The 25,469-nt window shown below is 47.9% G+C and overlaps 2 protein-coding genes across 4 annotated transcripts; both read left to right on the top strand.

Annotated features, from left to right (window-relative positions):
* The first annotated feature begins 332 nt into the window (after positions 1–332).
* On the top strand, positions 333–4,244 carry LOC131570409 (basic salivary proline-rich protein 1-like). Of its 3 annotated transcripts, XR_009275870.1 has the most exons (3): positions 333–480; positions 1,647–3,188; positions 3,272–4,244. XR_009275870.1 is itself a non-coding variant. In XM_058822766.1 (2 exons), the coding sequence occupies exons 1-2, from the start codon at positions 405–407 to the stop codon at positions 2,021–2,023; spliced, it is 453 nt and encodes a 150-aa protein (XP_058678749.1). In that variant the 5' UTR covers positions 333–404; the 3' UTR covers positions 2,024–4,244. The 3 variants fall into 3 exon arrangements, 2 of the variants coding, with proteins under 2 accessions (XP_058678749.1, XP_058678748.1); XM_058822766.1 differs by having other exon boundaries at positions 1,647–4,244; XM_058822765.1 differs by having other exon boundaries at positions 339–480; positions 1,647–4,244.
* Positions 4,245–9,824: 5,580 nt separating this feature from the next.
* On the top strand, positions 9,825–23,675 carry LOC131570355 (reticulocalbin-3-like). The gene is made up of 7 exons (XM_058822705.1): positions 9,825–9,953; positions 11,199–11,404; positions 13,194–13,384; positions 15,476–15,645; positions 17,156–17,216; positions 18,036–18,235; positions 22,189–23,675. The coding sequence occupies exons 1-7, from the start codon at positions 9,825–9,827 to the stop codon at positions 22,294–22,296; spliced, it is 1,065 nt and encodes a 354-aa protein (XP_058678688.1). The 3' UTR covers positions 22,297–23,675.
* The last annotated feature ends 1,794 nt before the right edge of the window (positions 23,676–25,469 follow it).

Raw genomic sequence — 25,469 nt, 5'->3', positions numbered from 1 at the left:
GGGGAGGGGTCCCCAAAGGGTGGGGGGAGGGGGGGAGGGGGAAGGAGCCGGATTTGGGGGGGGTTTGGGGTGGGGGGAGGGAAATGGGGAGGTCCCGAAGGGAAGGAGCGGGGGGGAGGGGGGGGGGGAAGGGAGAAATCCCCAAATTTGGGGGTCCTCAAATTAATGGGGGGGTGGGGGGAAAGGACCCTGATTTGAGGGGAGGGGGTCCCGAATTTTTGGGGGGGGTCCCGACTTTGAGGGAGACTTGGGGAGGGTCTGACCCTGTTGGGGAGGGGTTGGGAAGGTTCTAAATGTGGCAATGGGCTGAGCCCACCCTGCCAAATTTTGGTGGGGGTCCCCAAATCTGAGCCGGGACCCCCCCCCCAGGGACCCCCCCCCCCCCCCAGGGACCCCCGCCCGCCATGGGGAGCGTGCGCTGGCAGGAGGGGGAGGGGCTGGACACGCTCGACCTGCTGGTGCCGGACTGGGAGCGAGCGGGTACGGACTGAGGGGATTTGGGGGGGATTTGGGGGGTCTGGGGGGGTCTGAGGGGATTTGGGGGCGTCTGGGTGGGTTCGGGGGTGATCTGGGGATGGTCTGGGGGGGATTTGAGGGGGTTTGAGGGTGGTCCGAGGGGGTCTGGGGGGATTTGGGGGGCTCTGGGTGTGGCTTTAGGGGGTCTGGGGGTGATCTGGGGGTGGTCTCGGGGGTTCTGGGGATATTTGGGGGTGTCTGGAGGGGTCTGAGGGTGAGCTCGGGTGGTCTGGGAGGATTTGGAGGTCTAGGGGTGGTTTTTAGGGGGTCTGAGGGGGTTTGGGGGGGTCTGGGTGTGGTTTAGGGGGGTCTGAGGTGATCTGGGGATGTTCTGAGGGGGTCTGGAGGGATTTGGGGGTGTCTGGGGATGGGTTTAGGGGGTCTGAGGGGGTTTGGGGGTGTCTGGGGATGGGTTTAGGGGGCTCTGAGGGGGTTTGGGGGTGTCTGGGGGTGGTCTTTAGGGGGTTTGAGGGGATTTGGGGGTGTCTGGGGGTGGGTTTAGGGGGTCTGAGGGTGTTTAGGGGGGTCTGGGGATGGGTTTAGGGGGTCTGAGGGGGTTTGGGGGGGTCTGGGTGTGGCTTTAGGGGATCTGGGGGTGGCTTTGGGGGCTCTGGGGTTGTCTGGGGGGAGGTTTGGGGGTGATCTGAGGGGTCTGGGGGGGATTTGGGGTGGTCTCGGGGGTGTCTGGGGGGGATTCAGGGGGTCTGGGGATTTAGAGGGGGCTGAGGGGGGTCTGGGGGTGGTCTTGAGATGGTCTGGAGGGTCAGGGGGTGCTCTCGGGGTTCAGGGGGGCTCTGGGGGTGGCTTTGGGGGGTCTGGGGTCGGTCTCAGGTGGTCTCGGGGTGCTCAGGGAGGGTCTGAGGGGATTTGGGGGTGGTCTCAGGGATCCAGGAGGGATTTGGGGGTGGTCTCTGGGGATCTGGGGGTGGTCCCCGGGGTTCAGGGGGGATTTGGGGGTGGTCCCGGGGGATCTGGGGGTGGTCCCAGGGGTTCAGGGGGGATTTGGGGGTGGTCTCTGGGGATGTGGGGGTGGTCCCGGGGGTGTCTGGGGGTGGTCCCGGGGGTTCAGGGGGGATTTGGGGGTGGTCCCGGTGCTGTCCCCCCATGCTGACCCCCATTTCCCCCCCCAGATCCCGAGGAGCAGCCCTGGGAAGCGCCGCGCCGCCGCGGGACGGGCTCAGGGCCCGGGGGCGCAGCCAAGCCCCGGGACGCGCCCCCCACCCCTAAAAAGCCAAAAAAGGCGCGCAGGGAGCCCCCAAAAAATCCCGCGGGACCCCCAAACCCCCTCCCCAAACTCAGAAGGGCACCCAGGTCTGCAAGGCCCCCAAAATCCCCTCAGGGACCCCCCAAGCTCCCACCCGCGATGCCCCCCAGCCCCCTCAGAGCGTTTGGGGGTCCAAAATCCCCCCTTGGGGACACAAAGGGACCCCCCAAAGTGGCTCCCAGAGCCTCAACCCCCCCGCTTGGGGACACCAGAGCCCCCCCAGCGACCCCCAGAGTCTCCTGAGGGACCCCCAAACTGCCCCCTCTCACTTTTCCCCTCACGATTTCCCTCAGCTTCACCCTCGGGACCCCCCTCATGTTTCCCCTCGGGATCCCCCTCACGTTTCCCCTCAGGACCCCCCTCAGTTTCTCCCACCCTCATCATCTTTCCCCTCACGTTTCTCTTCAGGTTTCTCTTCAGGATTCCCCTCAGTTCCTCTCTCAGAATCCCCCTCACTTTTCCTCTCATGATTTCCCTCAGCTCCACCCTCGGGATCCCCCTCACGTTTCCCCTCAGTATTCCCCTCATGATTCCCCTCAGGACCTCCCTGAGGCTTCCCCTCACCTTTCCCCTCGGGTTTCCCATCACGATTCCTCCGATTCCCCTCAGGTCTCCCCTCAGTTCCCCCCTCATCTTTCCCCTCACGTTTCCCCCCAGGTTCCCCCTCACGATTCCCCAATTCCCCTCACGATTCCCTCAGTTCCTCCCTCACCTCTCCCCTCAGGTTCCCCCTCACATTTCCCCCGATTCCCCTCACGATTCCCCGAGTTTCCCCTCAGTTCCCCCCTCACGACCCCTCCTCCTCCTCTCCTCCTCGGCGGACCCCGACGCCGTTACCCTTTCCCGCCAGCTGCGGGCGCTGCTGCGCACGCGCCCCGCGGGGCTCTCGCTGTTCCAGCTTCGCGCCGCTTACAGCGCCACCTACCGGCGGCCGTTACCCATCGGCAGCGCCGCCTCCGCCCGACTGCGCCTGCGCCAGCTGCCCGGAGCGCCTCTGCGCCTGCGCGGCTGCGGGGTGCAGATGCGGGTGCTGCCCCCTGGCGGCGGGGAGGACTCGGAGCGGGAAATGGAGGAGGGGACCCCCAGAGCGGCGTCCCCAAATCGCGACAGGACCCCCCCGGCGACACCCAGGGTGGGGTCCCCAAGGGTGTCCCCAGCTTGTGGCACCCCCCCGCTTATCGAGGTGGCCCCAGTTCTGGCCGCTCCAATGTGGGGGCGGCTAAAGTGGCCTCAAGTTCTGTCGCGACAGCAAAAGTGGCCTCAAATTCTGTCACGACCCCCTCAGCGTCCCCAGCCTCTGTCACCCCCCGTGTTGGGACCCTCGGGTGTCCCCAAATCTTGATATGACCCCAAAAGTGGCCCCAAATTCTGCCATGACCGCAAAAGTGGCTCCAGATCCTGTCACGACCTCCTCGGTGTCCCCAGATTCTGTCAGCCGCCATTTTGTGACCCCTCGGTGTCCCCAGATTCCGTCAGCCGCCATTTTGTGACCCCCTCGGTGTCCCCAGATTCCGTCAGCCGCCATTTTGTGACCCCCTCGGTGTCCCAGATCCCCTCAGGACCCCCTCAGTGTCCCCAAATTCTGTCACTCCCCCTTTTGTCACGCCCTCGGTGTCCCCAAATCCCTCAGGACCCCTCCAATGTCCCCAAATCCTTTCACGACCCCCTCGGTGTCCTCGAATCCCCTCAGGAGCCCCCCAATGTCGCCAGATTCTGGCACCCCGCTATTTTGTGACCCCCTCAGTGTCCCCCAATTCTGCCACGACCCCCAAATTGTCCCCACATCCCTCAGGAGCCCCCCAATGTCCCCAGATTCCGTCACCCGCTGTTTTGGGGCCCCCTCGGTGTCCCCAAACCCCCCCAGGACCCCCCCAATGTCCCCAAACCCCCCAAGGGCCCCGAGCGCTGCACTCTGCTCTGAGGGAAAAAATCCCAAAAATGGGAAATGTTACCCCAAAAATCTGCAAAAAAATGGGAAATTTTGCATTGGCAACGAGGAATAAAATGTTGGATTCTGACCAAGAAAATGTTGCATTTTAACCCCAAGAATCTGCATGAAATGGAAATTTTGTATTGGAAAATGAGGAATAAATGTTGGATTTGTAACCCTAAAAATCTGCAAAAAATGGGAAATTTTATCCCAAAAAATCTGCAAAAAAAAAGGAAAATTTTACCCCAAAATGTGAAATTTTACAGTAAAAATGAGGAATAAATGTTGGATTTTAATCCAATAAAATGTTGGATTTTAACCCTGAAAATGAGCAATAAAATCTTGGACTTTAACCCAATAATGATGAAAAAATGTCAAATTCTACCCCAAAAATGTCCACTTTTAACCCTAAAAATGAGCAAAAAAATGTCGAATTTTAACCCTAAAATGAATGATAAAGTTTAAATTTTACTCCAATAAAATATTGAATTTTAACCCTAAAAATGAGCAAAAAAATGTCGAATTTCACCCCAAAAATGAGCAATAAAAGGAAAAAAAAGTCTGGGCTCAATTAAACCTGATGAAGGAGTTTAATGAGGGGAGGGGTCCTCACATCACCTGGGGGAGGGGCGGCGGTTTTGGGGTGTTTTGGGTCAATTTTGGGGCGCCCCGGGCTGTGGGGAGGGGCTTGGTGGGCACGGCCTGTGGAGAGAGGGGGAGGGTCAAGGAGAGACCCCCAAAAATCCCAAAATTCCCTCAAACCCCCCCAAATCGCCTGGGACCCCCCCAAATTCCCCCCAGGGCTGCATTGATCGCCCCGTTTTCCTGGCGTAATTATAGGGAGGTTAATTAATGAGGGAGAGACACATGACCCAAAAATCCACACCAAACCCCCCCAAAATCCACTCAAAATGCCCCAAAAATATCCCCATGTCCTCAAATTCAATCCAAAGCCCCCAAAGCCGCTCAAACTCTCCTAAAATCCCCCCAAAAATGCCCCCAAAGCCCCCCAAAATCCCTAAAATTCATTAAAACCCACTCAAAATTCCCCAAAATCCACTCAACTCCCTCAGACCCACTCAAAACCCCCAAAACCCCACTCCTCAAAACCCACTCAAAAATCCCCAAAATCCCCTGAAAATCACCCCAAATCCCCCAAAATCAACTCAAAGTTCCCCCAAAACCCCCAAATCTCCCCAAAATCCCCTCAAAATGCCCCAAAATCCCCCCAAATCCCTCAAAATCCCCTCCAACCCCCCAAAAATCGCCACAATCTCCCCCAAAATCCCCTCAAAATCACCCTAAGCCCCCCAAGTTTAACTCAAAGCCCTCAAAAATCCCAAAATCCCCTCAAAGCCCCCCAAAAATCCCCCAATCCCCCCAAAATCCCCTCAAAAATCCCCCAAATCCCCTCAAAATCACCCTAAACCCCCCAAAATCCACTCAAAGCCCCCACAATCCCAAAAATCTCCTCAAACCCCCCAAAATCCACTCAATTCCCCTCCAAACCCTCAAAAATCCCCCCAAATCCCCTCAAAATCACCCTAAGCCCCCCAAATTTCAAAGCCCCCCAAAAATCCCCAAAAATCCCCCAAATCCCCCCAAACCACCCTAAACTCCCCCAAAATCCTCCAAAACCCACTAAAAAATCCCCCAAATCCCCCAAAAATCCCCTAAAAAACCCCCCAAATCCCCTCAAAAATCCCCAAAATCACCCTAAAACGCCCCAAATCCACTCAAAGCCCCCCAAAAATCCCCAAAATCCCCTCACAATCCCTCCAAACCCCCCAAAATCCACTGAATTCCCCTTCAAACCCCCTCAAATCCCCCAAAAATCTCCTAAAATTCCCTCAAAAATCCCCCCAAATCCCCCAAAATCCCCCAAAATCCTCCAAAACCCACTAAAAAATCCCCAAATCCCCCAAAAATCCCCTAAAAAAAACCCCCAAATCCCCCAAAAATCCCCTAAAAAAAAACCCCAAATCCCCCAAAAATCCCCTAAAAAAAAAACCCCAAATCCCCTCAAAAATCCCAAAATCACCCTAAACGCCCAAAATCCACTCAAAGCCCCCAAAAATCCCCAAAATCTCCCCAAAATCCCCTCACAATCCCCCCCAAAATCCACTCAAATCCCCCCAAAAATCCCCCCAAAATCCCCACAAAATCACCCCAAGCCCCCCCCAAATTTCACCCAAAGCCCCCCAAAACCCCCCGTAGCCCTTTGGTACCTTCATTTTGGGGAGGGGTCTCAGCGCAGCAGCAGCAGCAGCGCCGCCCCCAGGCCCAGCAGGAGCCGCCCCAGTTGGGGGTCCCGGGGGGGTTTTGGGGGGCGCCCGAGGGGGACCCGCGGGGACACGGGGGGGGCTGCTCGGCCAGGGGGGGCTCCTGGCTCCACAACACATCTGGGGGGGGGACGACGATTTTGGGGGGTCAGGGGGGTTTTGAGGGGGATTTTGGGGCGATTTGGGGGCTCAGGATGGGTTTGGGGGGGATTTTGGGGGGATTTTGGGGGTTTTGAGGGGGATTTGGGGCGATTTGGGGGCTCAGGATGGGTTTGGGGGGATTTTGGGGGGTCAGGGGGGTTTTGGGGGGGATTTTGGGGTGATTTGGGGGCTCAGGATGGGTTTGGGGGGGATTTTGGGGGGATTTTGGGGGTTTTGAGGGGGATTTGGGGGGGATTTGGGGGCTCAGGATGGGTTTGGGGGGGATTTTGGGGGGTCAGGGGGGGTTTTGAGGGGGATTTTGGGGTGATTTGGGGGCTCAGGATGGGTTTGGGGGGGATTTTGGGGGGTCAGGGGGGTTTTGAGGGGGATTTTGGGGTGATTTGGGGGCTCAGGATGGGGTTTGGGGGGGATTTTGGGGGGTCAGGGGGGTTTTGAGGGGGATTTTGGGGCTCAGGATGGGTTTGGGGGGGATTTTGGGGGGATTTTGGGGGTTTTGAGGGGGATTTGGGGGGATTTGGGGGCTCAGGATGGGTTTGGGGGGATTTTGGGGGGTCAGAGGGGTTTTGAGGGGGATTTTGGGGCGATTTGGGGGCTCAGGATGGGTTTGGGGGGGATTTTGGGGGGTCAGGGGGGTTTTGAGAGGGATTTTGGGGCGATTTGGGGGCTCAGGATGGGTTTGGGGGGGATTTTGGGGGGATTTTGGGGGTTTTGAGGGGGATTTGGGGGGGATTTGGGGGCTCAGGGTGGGTTTGGGGGGATTTTGGGGAGTCAGGGGGGTTTTGAGGGGGATTTTGGGGCGATTTGGGGGCTCAGGGTGGGTTTGGGGGGGATTTTGGGGGCTCAGGATGGGTTTGGGGGGGATTTTGGGGGGTCAGGGGGGTTTTGAGGGGGATTTTGGGGTGATTTGGGGGCTCAGGATGGGTTTGGGGCAATTTGGGGGCTCAGGATGGGTTTGGGGGGGATTTTGGGGTGATTTGGGGGCTCAGGATGGGTTTGGGGGGGGTTTTGGGGGGTCAGGGGGGTTTTGAGGGGGATTTGGGGGCTCAGGATGGGTTTGGGGGGGATTTTGGGGAGTCAGGGGGGTTTTGAGGGGGATTTTGGGGCGATTTGGGGGCTCAGGGTGGGTTTGGGGGGGATTTTGGGGGCTCAGGATGGGTTTGGGGATGATTTTGGGGGGTCAGGGGGGTTTTGAGGGGGATTTTGGGGCGATTTGGGGGCTCAGGATGGGTTTGGGGGGATTTTGGGGTGATTTGGGGGCTCAGGATGGGTTTGGGGGGGATTTTGAGGAGGATTTTGGGGTGATTTGGGGGCTCAGGATGGGTTTGGGGGGGATTTTGACTGGATTTCGGGGGTTTTTTTGGGGGGCCGAGGGGGGTTTTGGGGTTGGTTTAGTGGTTCAGGGTGGGTTTGCGGGGGATTTTGGGGGGATTTTGGGGATTTTGAGTGGATTTCGGGGGTTTTTTTGGGGGGCTCAGGGGGAATTTGGGGGTTCAGGAGGGGTTTGGGGGGATTTTGGGGGGATTTGGGGGTTCAGGGGTTTTCTGGGGGGATTTGGGGGTTCAGGGGTTTTCCGGGGGATTTTGGGAAGGTTTGGGGGTTCAGGGTCGATTTTGGGGTTGGTTTGGGGGTCCCAGGGGGGATTTTGGGGTTGGTTTGGGGGATTTGGAGGGTCAGGAGGGGTTTGGGGGCTGTCTTGGGGGGTTCAGGGTGGATTTGGGGGGACTTGGGGTTGGTTTGGGGGGTTCAGGAAGGATTTGGGGTAGCTTTGGGGGTTCAGGAGGGGTTTGGGGACTGTTTTGGGATCTCAAGAGTGAGTTGGGGGCTGTTCTGTTCTGGGGGATTTACGAATTGGTTTGGGGATTTAGGGATCGGTTTGAGGATTTAGGGGTTCATTTGGGGGTTCAGGGTGGGTTCCAGGGTGTTTTGGGGCGATTTGCGGTCGGTTTGGGGGTGTCAGGAGGGGTTTTGGGCTCCCACTCACCAGGAGGGTGCCTCAGAGAAGTTTGAGGGGTTCAGGGGAGTTTCAGGGTGGGAATTTTGGGTTTTTTAGGATTTCTGGGGTTCCACTCACCGGGGACTCCCACAGCCTGAACTGAGGGATTCAGAGGGATCTCCAAATGGGGATTTTGGGATTTTTAGGACTTTTGGGGTTCCACTCACAGAGGGGCGTCCCACAGCGGTGATTGAGGGGTTCAGAGGGATGTCAGGGTGGGAATTTTGGGGTTTTTGTGGTTCCACTCACCGGGAGGGTCCCTCAGCCGGGGTTGAGGGTTCAGAGGGATGTCAGGATGGGAATTTTGGGATGTTAGGGTTTTTGGGGTTTCACTCACCGGGAGGGTCCCTCAGCCGCGCCCGCAGCGCCCCCAGGGCCCGGCTCAGGTTGCGCAGGGTCCCCTCGAGCCGCGCGTTCTCTCCCCGCAGCCCCCTCAGCGTCTCCTGCAGCTGGAAGGGGCCCCCCCCGCCCCAAAACCAGCACGGCCGCCAGAGCCACGGCCCCCCAAAACCCCATGGCCGCCCCCCGAGCTGATATCGACCCCACAAAATCGTCACTGACCCCCCCCAAGCTGATATTGATCCCCCCTAAAATCGTCACTGACCCCCCCCCGAGCTGATATTGATCCCCCCCCCCGAGCTGTCATTGATCCCCCTCAATGTCATTGACCCCCCCAAAAGTCCTATTGATCCCCCCAAAATCACTGATCCCCCCCCAGCGTCATTGCCCCCTCTCAAATGTCATTGATCCTCCCCATTGCCATTAACCCTCCCTTTTCTTCTTCACATTTTCTGCTCTTTTTGTCCCCTCACGTTTTTCCCGCCCCTTTTCCCCCCTCACGTTTTCCTCGCCCCTTTTTCCCCTCACGTTTTCCCGCCCATTTTCTCCCCTCACGTTTTTCCCGCCCTTTTTCTCCCCTCACGTTTTTCCCCCTCACGTTTTCCCCGCCCCTTTTCCCCCCTCACGTTTTCCCCGCCCCTTTTCCCCCCCTCACGTTTTTCCCGCCCATTTTCTCCCCTCACGTTTTCCCGCCCTTTTTTCCTCCCCTCCCGTTTCCAGTATATCTCAGTCCAAACCAGTATAAACCAATTTCATGCATTATATTCACGTATATCCCAGTCCGGGGTGGTATAATCCAGTTTAAACCAGTATATCCCAGTTTGTCCCAGTATTATCCACATTGGCCCAGTTCAGGCCAGTATAAACCAGCTCAGGCCAGTATAAATCAGTTCAGGCCAAGTATAAACCAGTTTGGCCCAGTATATACCGATTTAGACCAGTATAAACCAGTTTGTCCCAGTATACTCCACTCCAGACCAGTTTAGACCAGTTTAGACCAATCTAGACCAGTATAAACCAGTTTGTCCCAGTATACTCCACTCCAGACCAGTTTAGACCAGTTTGGCCCAGTACGGACCAATCTAAACCACTATAAACCAGTTTGGCCCAGTATATTCCACTCCAGACCAGTATAAACCAGTTTACCCCAGTATAACCCTACTCTAGACCAGTATAACTCCACTCCAGACCATTATATCCCAGTATAACCCAGCATATCCCAGTATAACCCGGTATATCCCAATGCCCCGCCCCAATCTCCCCCCTCCCTCCCCGCTCACTTTGGGTTAAAATTTCGCTTTTTTGGGTCCGGCGCGCGGACGTGGCGGGCGGCAGCCAATGGGAGCGCGGCTCGCCCCGCCCCACGTGGGCTCGGCCGCCTCTGATTGGTCAAGATGCCCAAAGAGGCGGGGCCAAAGCTGTGAGGGGCCGCGGGACCCCCCCGGGTTTGGGGCAGGACGAGACGAGGTAAGGGGGGGGGGGCTGAATTTTGGGGAGATTTTGGGAGATTTTGGGGGGTCTTGAGGGTCCCGAAGGGTTCTGAGGGGTTGGGGGGGGGTTTGAGGAGGATTTCGGGGAGTTTTAGAGGAGTTTTGTGGGGTTTGGGAGGTTCCGAGGGGGATTTTGGAGGATGGGGTCCTGAGGGGTTTGGGGGGATCTGAGGAGGATTTGAGGGAGTTTTTGGGGGTTTTTGAGGAGGATTTGGGGGATCCTGAGGGGGATTTTTGGGGTCTTGAGGGTCCCGAAGGGGATTTGGGATAGGTCTGAGGAGTTTTAGGGGGGTTTGGGGGTACCTGGAGGGGATTTTGGGGGTCTTGAGGGTCCCGACGGGTTCTGAGGGGTTTGGGGGAGTTTTGGGGGGGTTTTAGGGGTGTTTTGAGGGGGTTTAGGGGAGTTTTGGGGATCCTGAAGGAGATTTTGAGGAGTCTTGCGGGTCCCGAAGGGTCTTGAGAGGTTTGGGAGAGTCTGAGGAGTATTTGGGGGAGTTTTGAGGAGTTTTAGGGGAGTTTTGGAGGTGTCTGAGGGCGATTTTAGGGGGTCCTGAGAGTTCCGAAAGGTTCTGAGGGGTTTAGGGGGGTCTGAGGAGGATTTGGGGGAGGTTTTGGGGGTTTGTGAGGAGTTTTTGGGGGTCCTGAGGGGATTTTGGGGAATCCTGAGGGACCCGAAGTGTCCTGAGGGGATTTGGGAGGGTCTGAGGAGGACTTGTGGGAGTTTTGAGGGGTTTTAGGGGATTTTGGGAAGTCCTGAAGGTTCCGAAGGGTCCTGTGGGGATTTGGGAGGGTCTGAGGAGGATTTGGGGGAGTTTTGAGGGGTTTTAGGGGATTTTGGGAAGTCCTGAAGGTTCCGAAGGGTCCTGTGGGGATTTGAGGGGGTCTGAGGAGGATTTGTGGGAGTTTTGAGGGGTTTTAGGGGATTTTGGGAAGTCCTGAAGGTTCCGAAGGGTCCTGTGGGGATTTGAGGGGGTCTGAGGAGGATTTGGGGGAGTTTTGAGGGTTTTCAGGAGAGTTTTGGGGGTGTCTGAGGGGGTTTTGGGGTGGTCTTGCGGACATTTTTGGGGTCTTTCTGGGGAATATTTGGGGAATTTTGCGCCCCTTTCGCGGTCATTTCGGACTAATTTCCCCCCCATTCTGGGCCATTTTCTCTCCATTTCCCCCCTCATTTCTCTCCATTCTCAGCCCTTTAATCTGCTTTTTTTGCCGATTTTTCCCCCAGATGCTGCCGCGCTCCGTGTGCTCGCTGTGGCCGCTCCTGGCTCTGGCCCTCGGGGGGTCCCCCCACGCCCCCCACCCCCATTTGGGGGCTCCCCACAGCCACGAGGACCCCCAGGGGCTCTTCTACGACCACGCCGCCATTTGGGGGGCGCAGGAGGCGCAGGAGCAGCGGGAGCTGCCCCCGGAGGAGTCCCAGAGGAGGCTGGGGTAAGAAAATTCCCTAAAAAGTACACCAAAAAATCACTAAAAATTTCACCAAAAAATAAAAAAAAAAATCACTAGAAAGTCCCCCAAAAAATCACAAAAAAGTGGCGAAAAATTCCCCAGAAATTCACAAAAAAGTGGCAAAAAATTCCCTCAAAAATTCACTAAAAACTCCCCAGAAATTCACTAAAAATGCACCAAAAATTAAAAAAAAAAAACCTAAAAATTCACTAACGATGCCAAAGATATTTCACTAAAAAGTTTCCCAAGAGAGTTCAAAAAATCTGCTTTAAAATCACCAAAATTCGCTTAAGATTCACTAAAAGAATTGCAAAAAATTCTCCAAAAAATCCCTATGATTTCACCAAGCATTCCCAGATAATTCACTAAAAATTACCAAAAAAATCCCACAAAAATATTCTAAAACTCCACTTAAAATCCATTTTACATCACAAAAATTTCACAAAAAATTCCTAAGAAATTTCCTAAAATCTCACAGAAATCTCAAAAAAATTTGTTTAAAAATCACTTAGTCCCCTAAAACACCTAAAAATTTGCTAAAAATCGCTTTAAAAATTCTCAAAAAATCACCAAAAACTGCTGGAAAATCGTTTTAAAAGTCACTAAAAATCCTGTGTAGCAAAATAATTAAAATCCCACTAAAAATCACTAAAAACTCATGAAAAATTAATTAAAACTCCCCAAAATTTCATTTTTTCCCATTTCCCAGGCTCCTGGTGGGCTGATGGACTCGGACTCCTCCAGGGGTGTCTGGGGATGGAATTTTGGGGGAATTCTGGACAAATTCCTCACAGTTTTTATCAAATTCTGTGGGGATTTTGAATCTCAGGAATTTCCTATAATTCCCACTCAATTTTGGCTGACATTTCAGGAATTTTAGCTCCCAAAATTCCCATTTTTCCCGATTTTTCCCATTCCCAGGCTCCTGGTGTGGCTGATGGACTCAGCTCCGGAGCGAGAGCGCCATTCTGAATCTCAGCCATTCCCGATAATTCCCACTCCATTTTAGCTGCAATTTCAGCAATTTTGGCTCCCAAAATTCCCAATTTTTCCCATTTTTTCCCATTTTTTCCCAATTTTTCCCATTTTTTCCCATTCCCAGGCTCCTGGTGTGGCTGATGGACTCAGCTCCGGAGCGAGAGCACCAATCTGAATCTCAGCCATTCCCGATAATTCCCACTCCATTTTAGCTGCAATTTCAACAATTTTGGCTCCCAAAATTCCCAATTTTTCCCATTTTTTCCCAATTTTTCCCATTTCCAGGCTCCTGGTGTGGCTGATGGACTCAGCTCCGGAGCGAGAGCGCCATTCTGAATCTCAGCCATTCCCGATAATTCCCACTCCATTTTAGCTGCAATTTCAGCAATTTTAGCTCCCAAAATTCCCAATTTTTCCCATTTTTTCCAGATTTTTTCCCATTCCCAGGCTCCTGGTGTGGCTGATGGACTCAGCTCCGGAGCGAGAGCGCCATTCTGAATCTCAGCCATTCCCGATAATTCCCACTCCATTTTAGCTGCAATTTCAGCAATTTTGGCTCCCAAAATTCCCGATTTTTCCCATTTTTTCCCAATTTTTCCCATTTTTTCCCATTTCCAGGCTCCTGGTGGGGCTGATGGATGCTGACAGCTGCGGGCCTGGATCCTGCGCAGGCACCGCGGAGCCAGAGCGCCATTCCCGATAATTCCCACTCCATTTTAGCCGGAAGTTCAATAATTTTAGCTCCCAAAATTCCCGATTTTTACCGATTTTTCCCATTTTTCCCCATTTCCAGGCTCCTGGTGGGGCTGATGGACGCTGACAGCTCCGGGCTCCTCTCCCGGGAGGAGCTGCGGGCCTGGATCCTGCGCCGGCACCGCGGCTCCCGCCAGGCGGCGCTGCAGAGCGAGAGCGCGCGGCTCGATCGCGACAGGGACGGCGTCGTGACATGGGGGGAGTTCAGCGCCGAGAGCTTCGGGGACACCGGTACGGAAATTTGGGGTTTTTTGTGGGATTTTTGGGGTTTTTTTGGGGATTTTTGGGGTTTTTTTTAGGGATTTTTGGGATTTTTTGGGGGATTTTTGGGGTTTTTTTGGGGATTTTTGGGTTTTTTTTTAGGGATTTTTGGGATTTTTTGGGGGATTTTTGGGGTTTTTTTGGGGATTTTTGGGGTGCGGAGCGAGAGCGCGCGGCTCGATCGCGACAGGGACGCGTCGTGACATGGGGGGAGTTCAGCACCGAGAGCTTCGGGGACACCGGTACGGAAATTTGGGATTTTTTGGGGGATTTTTGGTTTTTTTGGGGGATTTTTGGGGGATTTTTGGGGATTTTTGGGTGCGGAGCGAGAGCGCGCGGCTCGATCGCGACAGGGACGGCGTCGTGACATGGGGGGAGTTCAGCACCGAGAGCTTCGGGGACACCGGTACGGAAATTTGGGATTTTTTGGGGAAATTTCCGGGATTTTTTGGGGAAATTTCTGGGATTTTTCGGGGGTTTGATGGTCCAAGTGAGAGTTCCCAAAATCCCAAAAAATCCAGGAAAAATGGCGAAAACCGCGCTCAAAACAGACCAAAAATGGGATTTTTTTGGGGAAATTTCCAGGATTTTTGGGGCGTTTGATGTTCCAAGTGAGAGTTCCCAAAACATCCCCAAAATCCTGGAATTCCCCCAAAAAATCCGGGAAAAATGGCGAAAACCACGCTCAAAACGGACCAAAAATGGGATTTTTAGGGTTTTTTTTGGGGAAATTTCTGGGATTTTTCGGGGGTTTGATGGTCCAAGTGAGAGTTCCCAAAATCCCAAAAAATCCAGGAAAAATGGCGAAGAACGCGCTCAAAACAGACCAAAAATGGGATTTTTTTGGGAAAATTTCCAGGATTTTTGGGGGGTTTGATGTTCCAAGTCAGAGTTCCCAAAAAATCCCCAAAATCCTGGAATTCCCCCAAAAAATCCGGGAAAAATCCTGGAATTCCCCCAAAAAATCCGGAAAAAATCACAAAAACCGCGCTCAAAACGGACCAAAAATGGGATTTTTAGGGATTTTTTTGGGGAAATTTCCGTGATTTTTGGGGCGTTTGATGCTCCAAGTGAGAGTTCCCAAAAAATCCCCAAAATCCTGGAATTCCCCCCAAAAATCCGGGAAAAATGGCGAAAACCACGCTCAAAACGGACCAAAAATGGGATTTTTTTGGGGGAAATTTCTTTCATTATTTTTATTGGGATTTTGGGGATTTTTTAAAATTTTATTGAGATTTTTGGTGATTTTTGGGACGATTTTTGCGGGATTTTTGGGATGATTTTTGGGATAAGTCTTGGCAATTTTAAAGAATTTAATTGGATTTTATAGAGTAATTTTTGGGGATTTTTTGAGATTTTTCGGGGTAATTTTTTGGGATTCTTTGAGGTAATTTTTGAGATTTTTTTGGGGGATTTTTTTTGTGAGTTTAACGAATTTTGGCAGATTTGTCGGGGAGTTTTTAGTGGATTTTTTTAGGATTTTTTAGGGTAATTTTGAGGGATTTTTTAGGGAATTTTTGCAGATTTTTTTAGGGGTCTTTTGGAATTGTTGAATTTATTTTTTAGGGGGATTTTTTGAGGGATTTTTGGGGGAATTTTAAAGTGAGTTTAGGAAATTTGGGGGGATTTTTTGGGGGTTTTTTTTTTTTTATTTATTGGGATTTTGGGGGACTTTTTAAAGGACATTTTCATGGATTTTGGGGGTGATTTTTGGGGATTTTTTTGATCTTTTGGGGATTTTTTAGTGAGTTTAGGAATTTTTTTTGAGACTTTTTTGAATTTTTTAACGATTTTTAAGGAGATTTTTGGAGATTCCGGGAAACTTTTCAGGACATTTTTTTAAGGAAACTTTTAAAATTTTTATTTCTTTTTGGATTTTTTAAAAACTTCTGAGAAGTTTGAGGGATCTTTTTTTAACATTGGGGTTTTTTGTACTTTTTGGGGTTTCTTTTGGGGAATTTTTAGGACTTTTTTTCGGGGGGGTTTTTGAGGGGTTTGGGATTTTTTTTGTGGATTTTTGGGTTTTTTTTGGTGCTAAATTTGTGATTTTCCCTCTCCCAGAGGACTTTGGGGGCTCCCCCGACCCCGATTCCCACCGGAAGCTTCTGGAACGTTCCCGGCGCCGTTTCCGCGCCGCCGACGAGGACGGGGACGGGCGGCTCGAGGCCGCCGAGCTCGACGCCTTCCTGCACCCCGAGGACTTCCCCAGGCTCCAGGACCTCGTGGTGCAGGTGAGAAATCCCAAAAAGTCCCAAAATCCCAAAAAATCCGGGAAAAAATGGCGAAAACCGCGCTCAAAACGGACCAAAAATGGGATTTTTAGGGATTTTTTGGGGAAATTTCCGGGATTTTTGGGGGGTTTGATGGTCCAAGTGAGAGTTCCCAAAAAATCCCAAAAATCCTGGAATTCCCCCAAAAAACCCAGGAAAAATCCTGGAATTCCCCCCAAAAATCCGGGAAAAATGGCAAAAACCGCGCTCAAAACGGACCAAAAATGGGATTTTTAGGGATTTTTTTGGGAAATTTCGGGGATTTTTGGGGGGTTTGATGGTCCAAGTGAGAGTTCCCAAAAACTCCAGGAAAAATCCTGGAATTCCCCCAAAAAATCCAGGAAAAATCCTGGAATTCCCCCCAAAAATCTGAGAAAAAATGGCGAAAACCGCGCTCAAAACAGTCCAAAAATGAGATTTTTAGGGATTTTTTGGGGAAAATTTTCAGGGATTTTTGGGGGGTTTGATGGTCCAAGTGAGAGTTCCCAAAATCCAAAAAAATCCGGGAAAAAATGGCAAAACCCACGCTCAAAACGGACCAAAAATGGGATTTTTAGGGATTTTTTTGGGAAATTTCGGGGATTTTTGTGGGGTTTGATGGTCCAAGTGAGAGTTCCCAAAATCCCCAAAATTCCCCCAAAAATTCCTGAAAAATCCACTAAGAAATCCCAAAAAAATTCCAGAATTTCCTCCAAAAATTATTTAAAAATTCCCCAAAAAAATCTTCAAAACTCCTTAAAATAAATTTCAAAAAATTCCCCGAAAATCCCTGAAAAAATTCCCCAAAAATCCTCAAATTATTCCCAAAATATTCCCAAAAAAACCACCGAAAAAAGATCCTCGAAAAATCCTGGAAAAAAATTCCAAAAAATCCTTAAAGTATTCCCAAGAAATCACTGAAAATATTCCCAAAAAATCCCCAAAATTTCCTCCAATAAATCCTTTAAATATTCCCAAAATATTCCCAAAAAATCCTTTAAAAAATCCTTAAAGTATTCCCAAAGTATTCCCAAGAAATCACTGAAAATATTCCCAAAAAATCCCCAAAATTTCCTCTATTAAATCCTTAAAATATTCCCAAAAAATCCTTTAAAAATTCCCAAAAAATCCTTTAAAAATCCTTTAAGTATTCCCAAAGTATTCCCAAGAAATCACTGAAAATATTCCCGAAAAATCCCCAAAATTTCCTCCAATAAATCCTTAAAATATTCCCAAAATATTCCCAAAAAATCCTTTAAAAATTCCCCAAAAAATCCTGGAAAAATCATGAAAACGTCACCAAAAACAGACAAAAAATGGGATTTTTCGAGGATTTTTTGTGATTTTTTCGGGAAATTTTTTCAAATTTTTGTCTTCCAATTTTTGGGAAATTTTACAGGAAATTTTTAAATTATTTTTCTCAAATTTTTGAGGAATTTTCCAGAAGTTTTTGTTGGAGTTTTGGTAAAATTCCCAATTTTTGTTTCCCCAGGAGACGATCGAGGACCTGGATCGGGACGGGGACGGATTCATCCAGGTGGACGAGTACATCGGTGAGAAATGAAAATTTGGGGAATTTTGGGGGAAATTTGGGAGAAAATTTGGGAAATTTTGGAAATTTGGGAATTTTGGGGAAATTTTTTTGAGTTTTGAGTTCTTTTTGTAATTTTTTTTTTTTAGTTTGTTCTTGGGGATATTTTAGAGGATTTTTTGAGGATTTTTTGCAGGTTATTTTCCCTTTATTTCAGTATTTTTGCAGCTTTTTGGATGCGCTTTTTTGTCTCTTTACGGGGATATTTTTAGGGTTTTTTCGGCGAATTATTTGCCGATTTTTTTGCAGATTATTTTCCCTTTATTTCAGCATTTTTGGACCTTTTTGGATGCGCTTTTACGTCTCTTTACGGGGATATTTTTAGGGCTTTTTCGGCGAATTATTTGCCGATTTTTTTGCAGATTATTTTCCCTTTATTTCAGCATTTTTGGACCTTTTTGGATGCGCTTTTACGTCTCTTTACGGGGATATTTTTAGGGGTTTTTCGGTGAATTATATGCCGAATTTTTTGCAGGTTATTTTCCCTTTATTTCAGCATTTTTGGACCTTTTTGGATGCGCTTTTTCATCTCTTTACGAGGATATTTTTAGGGCTTTTTCGGCGAATTATTTGCCGATTTTTTCGCAGGTTATTTTCCCTTTATTTCAGTACTTTTGGACCTTTTTGGAGGCGCTTTTTCATCTCTTTACTGGGATATTTTTAGGCCTTTTTCGGTGAATTTTTTACCGATTTTTTTGCTTTTTTTAGCGTTTTTTCGGGTTTTTTTGGCATTTTACGATGTGAATTTTTCCTGGCCTAACCGCGGTGCTTTCCCCCGCAGCCGATCTGTTCGAGGGCGCCCCCGGCTCCCCGGAGCCCCCCGAGATCCGTCGGGAACGGGATCAGTTCCTGCGCCTGCGCGACCGCGACGGCGACGGGCGCTTGGGGCCCCCCGAGGTCAAACTCTGGCTCAGCCCCCCCAGCCCCGACTGGGCCGGCGTGGAGGCCGAGCACCTGATCCACCACGCCGACCACAACCAGGTGGGAATTCCCAAAAATCCCAGAATTCCCAAAAAATCCCCAAATTCCCAAAAAAATCCCGGAAAAATGGCGAAAACGGCACCAAAAACGGCCAAAAAATGGTGAAAAAATGGAATTTTTGGGTGCAGGCCGAGCACCTGATCCACCACGCCGACCACAACCAGGTGACAATTCCCAAAAATCCCCAAATTCCCAAAAATCCCGAAATTCCCAAAAAAATCCCGGAAAAATCGCGAAAACGGCACCAAAAACGGCCAAAAAATGGTGAAAAAATGGAATTTTTGGGTGGAGGCCGAGCACCTGATCCACCACGCCGACCACAACCAGGTGACAATTCCCAAAAATCCCCAAATTCCCAAAAATCCCGAAATTCCCAAAAAAATCCCGGAAAAATCGCGAAAACGGCACCAAAAATGGTGAAAAAATGGAATTTTTGGGTGCAGGCCGAGCACCTGATCCACCACGCCGACCACAACCAGGTGGGAATTCCCAAAAATCCCCAAATTCCCAAAAATCCCGAAATTCCCAAAAAATCCCAGAAAAATCGCGAAAACGGCACCAAAAACGGCCAAAAAATGGTGAAAAAATGGAATTTTTGGGTGGAGGCCGAGCACCTGATCCACCACGCCGACCACAACCAGGTGGGAATTCCCAAAAATCCCCAAATTCCCAAAAATCCCAAAATTCCCAAAAAAATCCCGGAAAAATCGCGAAAACGGCCAAAAAATGGTGAAAAAATGGAATTTTTGGGGGAATTTTGGGTGCAGGCCGAGCACCTGATCCACCACGCCGACCACAACCAGGTGGGAATTCCCAAAAATCCCCAAATTCCCAAAAATCCCCAAATTCCCAAAAAAATCCCGGAAAAATCGCGAAAACGGCACCAAAAATGGTGAAAAAATGGAATTTTTGGGTGGAGGCCGAGCACCTGATCCACCACGCCGACCACAACCAGGTGACAATTCCCAAAAATCCCCAAATTCCCAAAAATCCCCAAATTCCCAAAAAAATCCCGGAAAAATCGCGAAAACGGCACCAAAAATGGTGAAAAAATGGAATTTTTGGGTGCAGGCCGAGCACCTGATCCACCACGCCGACCACAACCAGGTGGGAATTCCCAAAAATCCCCAAATTCCCAAAAATCCCCAAATTCCCAAAAAAATCCCGGAAAAATCGCGAAAATGGCACCAAAAATGGTGAAAAAATGGAATTTTTGGGTGCAGGCTGAGCACCTGATCCACCACGCCGACCACAACCAGGTGGGAATTCCCAAAAATCCCAGAATTCCCAAAAATCCCAAAATTCCCAAACAAGATCCACGAAAAATCGTGAAAACGGCACCAAAAACGGTCCAAAAAATGGTGAAAAAATGGAATTTTTGGGTGCAGGCCGAGCACCTGATCCACCATGCCGACCACAACCAGGTGGGAATTCCCAAAAATCCCCAAATTCCCAAAAAATCCTGAAATTCCCCAAAAATATCCCGGAAAAATCGCGAAAACGGCACCAAAAATGGGATTTTTAGGGATTTTTTGCACCTCCAGGAGCTGGACCAGGTGAGAATTCCTAAAAAACCCTGAAATTCCCAAAAAATCCCAGAATTCCCAATATTTCAGGTAAAAATGGCAAAAACAGCACCAAAAACGGCCAAAAAATGGTGAAAAAATGGAATTTTTTTGGGGTTTCTTGGGCACTTTCTCTGCTTCCAGCTCCTGGTCCGGGTGGGAATTTCTAAATTTCTGAAAATTGAGAAAAAACCCAAAATTCCCAAAAAAGTCCCCAAAATTTTTGGGTAAAAATGGTGAAAATGGCACCAAAAACGGCCAAAAAATGGTGAAAAAATGGAATTTTTGGGGGAATTTTGGGTCATTTTAAGAGGAATTTTGGGGTGATTTGGGTCAATTTTTCTGGAATTTTGCCCAATTTTTGCCTTTTTTTGGGTTATTTTCCCCCCATTTTTGCCCTTTCTGGGTGGGGTTTTTTTGAGGATAATCCAAATTTTCCTGAATTTTCTGGAACTTTCCCCAGGACGGGGCCCTGAGCCGGGAGGAGATTTTGGGGGGATTTGGGCAGAATTTGGGGAGATTTTGGGGATTTGAGGGAATTTTTCTCAATTTTCTGCCATTTCTGGGGGAATTTGAGGCAATTTTGGGTTTTCAGTGGATTTTCTCATTTTTCTGCCATTTTTGGGATGATTTGTGTCAATTTTGGGGCTTCTTGGGGCAATTTTGGGTCATTTTAAGGTGATTTTTGTGTCAATTTTGGGTCACTTTAAGGTGATTTTTGGGCCAATTTTGGGTCACTTTAAGGTGATTTTTGTGTCAATTTTGGGTCACTTTAAGGTGATTTTTGGGCCAATTTTGGGTCACTTTAAGGTGATTTTTGTGTCAATTTTGGGTCACTTTAAGGTGATTTTTGGGCCAATTTTGGGTCATTTTAAGGTGATTTTTGGGTCAATTTTGGGTCACTTTAAGGTGATTTTTGTGTCAATTTTGGGTCACTTTAAGGTGATTTTTGGGCCAATTTTGAGTCACTTTAAGGTGATTTTTGTGTCAATTTTGGGTCACTTTAAGGTGATTTTTGGGCCAATTTTGGGTCATTTTAAGGTGATTTTTGTGTCAATTTTGGGTCATTTTAAGGTGATTTTTGGGTCAATTTTGGGTCATTTTAAGGTGATTTTGGGGCAATTTTGGGTTTTTGGTGGTTTCTGTAATTTCAGCTCATTTTGACTCAACTTTGAGTCAATTTAAGCCAAACTTTGGGGAATTTGGGCAGAATTTGGAGGAAACCTTGCTTAATTTGGGCGATTTTTTCTCAACTTTGGGGCAAATTTGGGGGAAATTCTGGCAATTTTGGGATTTTTCAGGGATTTTGTAATTTTACCTTATTTTTACTCAATTTTGGGTCAATTTTGGGTCATTTTAAGGGGAATTTTGGGGTGATTTGGGTCAATTTTTCTGGAATTTTGCCCAATTTTTGCCTTTTTTTGGGTTATTTTCCCCCCATTTTTGCCCTTTCTGGGTGGGGTTTTTCTGAGGATAATCCAAATTTTCCTGAATTTTCTGGAACTTTCCCCAGGACGGGGCCCTGAGCCGGGAGGAGATTTTGGGGGGATTTGGGCAGAATTTGGGGAGAATTTGGGGATTTGAGGGAATTTTTCTCAATTTTCTGCCATTTCTGGGGGAATTTGAGGCAATTTTGGGTTTTCAGTGGATTTTCTCATTTTTCTGTCATTTTTGGGATGATTTGTGTCAATTTTGGGGCTTTTTGGGCCAATTTTGGGTCATTTTAAGGTGATTTTTGTGTCAATTTTGGGTCACTTTAAGGTGATTTTTGTGTCAATTTTGGGTCACTTTAAGGTGATTTTTGGGCCAATTTTGGGTCACTTTAAGGTGATTTTTGGGTCAGTTTTGGGTCACTTTAAGGTGATTTTTGTGTCAATTTTGGGTCATATTAAGGTGATTTTTGTGTCAATTTTGGGTCACTTTAAGGTGATTTTTGTGTCAATTTTGGGTCATTTTAAGGTGATTTTTGGGTCAATTTTGGGTCATTTTAAGGTGATTTTGGGGCAATTTTGGGTTTTTGGTGGTTTCTGTAATTTCAGCTCATTTTGACTCAACTTTGAGTCAATTTAAGCCAAACTTTGGGGAATTTGGGCAGAATTTGGAGGAAACCTTGCTTAATTTGGGCGATTTTTTCTCAACTTTGGGGCAAATTTGGGGGAATTTCTGGCAATTTTGGGATTTTTCAGGGATTTTGTAATTTTACCTTATTTTTACTCAATTTTGGGTCAATTTTGGGTCATTTTAAGGGGAATTTTGGGGTGATTTGGGTCAATTTTTCTGGAATTTTTGCCTTTTTTTGGGTTATTTTCCCCCCATTTTTGCCCTTTCTGGGTGGGGTTTTTCTGAGGATAATCCAAATTTTCCTGAATTTTCTGGAACTTTCCCCAGGACGGGGCCCTGAGCCGGGAGGAGATTTTGGGGCGTTGGGAGATTTTCGTGGGCAGCAGAGCCACCGACTACGGGCAGGACCTGCACAGGGGCCACGACGAGCTCTGAGCCCCAGAAACGCGAGAAATATCCCCAAAAATACCCCCAAAATATCCCAAAATATCCCCTAAAATATCCCAAAAACATCCCTAAAAATTCACCAAAATATCCCCAAAAAATTGCAAAAATATCCCAAAAATATCCCAAAATATCCCAAAAATATCCCCAAAAATATCCCAAAATATCCCAGAAACATCCTTAAAAATTCACCAAAATATCCCCAAAAAATTGCAAAAGTATCCCAAAAATATCCCAAAATATCCCAAAAATATCCCCAAAAATATCCCAAAATATCCCAGAAACATCCCTAAAAATTCATCGAAATATCCCCAAAAAATTGCAAACTATCCCAAAAATATCCCCAAAAATATCCCCAAAAATATCCCAAAATATCCCAAAAACATCCCTAAAAATTCAGCAAAATATCCCCAAAAAATTGCAAAGATATCCCAAAAAATATCCCCAAAAATATCCCAAAATATCCCCTAAAATATCCTGAAAACATCCCTAAAAATTCACCAAAATATCCCCAAAAAATTGCAAGAATATCCCAAAAATATCCCCAAAAATATCCCCAAAAATATCCCAAAAACATCCCTAAAAATTCAACAAAATATCCCCAAAAAATTGCAAAAATATCCCAAAAATATCCCAAATTATCCCCTAAAATATCCCAAAAACATCCCTAAAAATTCAGCAAAATATCCCCAAAAAATTGCAAAAATATCCCCAAAAATATCCCAAAATATCCCCTAAAGTTCACAAAAAATATCCCAAAAATTCAAAAATATTCCCAAATTATTCACAAAAAATATCCCAAAAGTATCCCCAAAAGTTCATTAAAAATATCCCAAAAATTCAAAAATATTCCCAAGTTATTCACAAAAAATTCCAAAAAATATCCCACAAAAATATCCCAAAATATCCCCAAAAATTCACAAAAAAAATCCCAAAAATTCAAAAATATTCTCAAATTATTCACAAAAAATTCCAAAAAATATCCCACAAAAATATCCCAAAATATCCCCAAAAATTCACAAAAAAAAGTCCCAAAAATTGAAAAATATTCCCAAATTATTCACAAAAAATTCCAAAAAATATCCCACAAAAATATCCCAAAATATCCCCAAAAATTCACAAAAAAAATCCCAAAAATTCAAAAATGTTCCCAAATTATTCACAAAAAATTCCAAAACATCTCCCACAAAAAATCCCAAGAAATCCTCAAAAAATGCCAAAAAAATGAAAAAGAAAAATTTTAAAAATCCTCAAATATTCCCAAAAAAATCCTCCACAAATGCTTTTAAAAATCCCCAAAAATCCTAAAAAAAACCCAAAATATCCCCTTAAAAATCTTCAAAAATCCCTAAAAAATCATGTAAAAATTCTATTTTAAAAAATCCTAAATATTCAAAAAATCCTCTAAAAATCCCAAAAATTCCTTTAAAAATCCCCCAAAAATCCTAAAAAAAATCGGGAATTTGGGGGAATTTTGGGATATTTGGGAATAAAAATTTGGGGTCGCTCCCAAAAACCCCAAAAATTCCGAGCCTGAGTCGTTTTTGGGGAAAAATGGGAATTTCCAGGGGTAAAAAATTGGAATTTTTAGGGGAATATTTGGGAATTTTGGGGAAAAAATGGGAATTTCGAGGGGTAAAAATTTGGAATTTTTAGGGGAATATTTGGGAATTTTGGGGTCATAAAAAATGGGATTTAGGGGAAAAAATGGGAATTTTGAGGGGTAAAAAATTGGAATATTTGGGAATTTTGGGGTCACAAAAAATGAGATTTTTGGGGAAAAAATGGGAATTTCGAGGGGTAAAAAATTGGAATTTTTAGGGGAATATTTGGGAATTTTGGGGTCACAAAAAATGGGAATTTTGGGGAAGAAATGGGAATTTGGAGGGGTAAAAAATTGGAATTTTTAGAGGGATTATTTGGGAAATATTTGGAAATTTTGGGGTCACAAAAAATGGGATTTTTGGGGAAAAAAACGGGAATTTCGAGGGGTAAAAAATTGGAATTTTTAGGGGGGTATTTGGGAATTTTTGGGTCACAAAAAATGGGAATTTTGGGGAAGAAATGGGAATTTCGAGGGGTAAAAAATTGGAATTTTTAGGGGAATATTTGGGAATTTTGGGGTCATAAAAAATGGGAATTTGGAGGGGTAAAAAATTGGAATTTTTAGGGGAATATTTGGGAAATATTTGGGAATTTTGGGGTCACAAAAAATGGGAATAATTTGGGGAAAATTTGGGGATTTGGGGGGGAAGAAATTTGGGATTTCCGGGAGGAAATTTGGGATTTTTGGGGGGAATTTGGATTTTTGTGGGGGGGGAATTGGGGATTTTGGGAAAAGGAAATTTTTGGGGGAAATTGGGGATTTTTGGGGGGAAAAATTGGGAATTTTGTGGGGGGAAATGGGGATTTTTAGGGGAAAAAATGTGGATTTTCAGGGGGGGAAACATTTGGGAATTTTGGGGGGAATTTGGGGAAAATTTGGATTTTTGAGGAGAAAAAAGGGAATTTGGGAGAAAAGGGGTTTAGAGGGAAATTGAGGAATTTTAAGGGGAAATTGGGGATTTTGGAGGGTCCCCGAATCTCCGCGACCCCAAAGTTTGGGGATTTTTCACAAGTCCCAAAAAAAAAGGGCGGGATCGGCCCCTCCCCCACCCCCCAACCCAAATTCGGGGCTCCTCAGGGGGTGGGGGAGGGGTGACCCGTCCCAAATTCCCCAAATCTGGGTCCGGGAGGGGCCCTCGGGGACCCGGCCCGGATTTTTTGGGCAGAAAATTCCCAATTTTAGCTCAGGATCCCTCTGGGAGCCCCTCCCCCTTCCCCTCCTCCCAAGCGGCGCGGCCCCTTTAAGAGAAACCACGCCCACGCGCCGTCATTTGAATAGCCACGCCCATTGCCGCAGGGCCGGGCCGCACCCGCTCCCATAGAAATCAATGGGGGGGTTAAGCCACGCCCCCTCCATAGGAATCAATGGGGGGGCTAAGCCACGCCCACTCAATAGGAGTCAATGGGGCTAAACCACGCCCCCTCCAATACATTTAATAGGGCGCTAAGCCACGCCTGTTTATGTAAAGCAATGCCGCTCAAACCACGCCCCCTCAATGTAAAGCAATGGGACTTAAACCACGCCCCCTCCCGGCCCGCCCAGCACTTGCCGCAATGCC

This window comes from Ammospiza caudacuta, chromosome 34, assembly GCF_027887145.1.
Source record: "Ammospiza caudacuta isolate bAmmCau1 chromosome 34, bAmmCau1.pri, whole genome shotgun sequence".
Taxonomy (NCBI): Eukaryota; Metazoa; Chordata; class Aves; order Passeriformes; family Passerellidae; genus Ammospiza; species Ammospiza caudacuta.
Note: the sequence above shows the minus strand (reverse complement) of the source record. Positions and strands in the feature narration are given on the sequence as shown.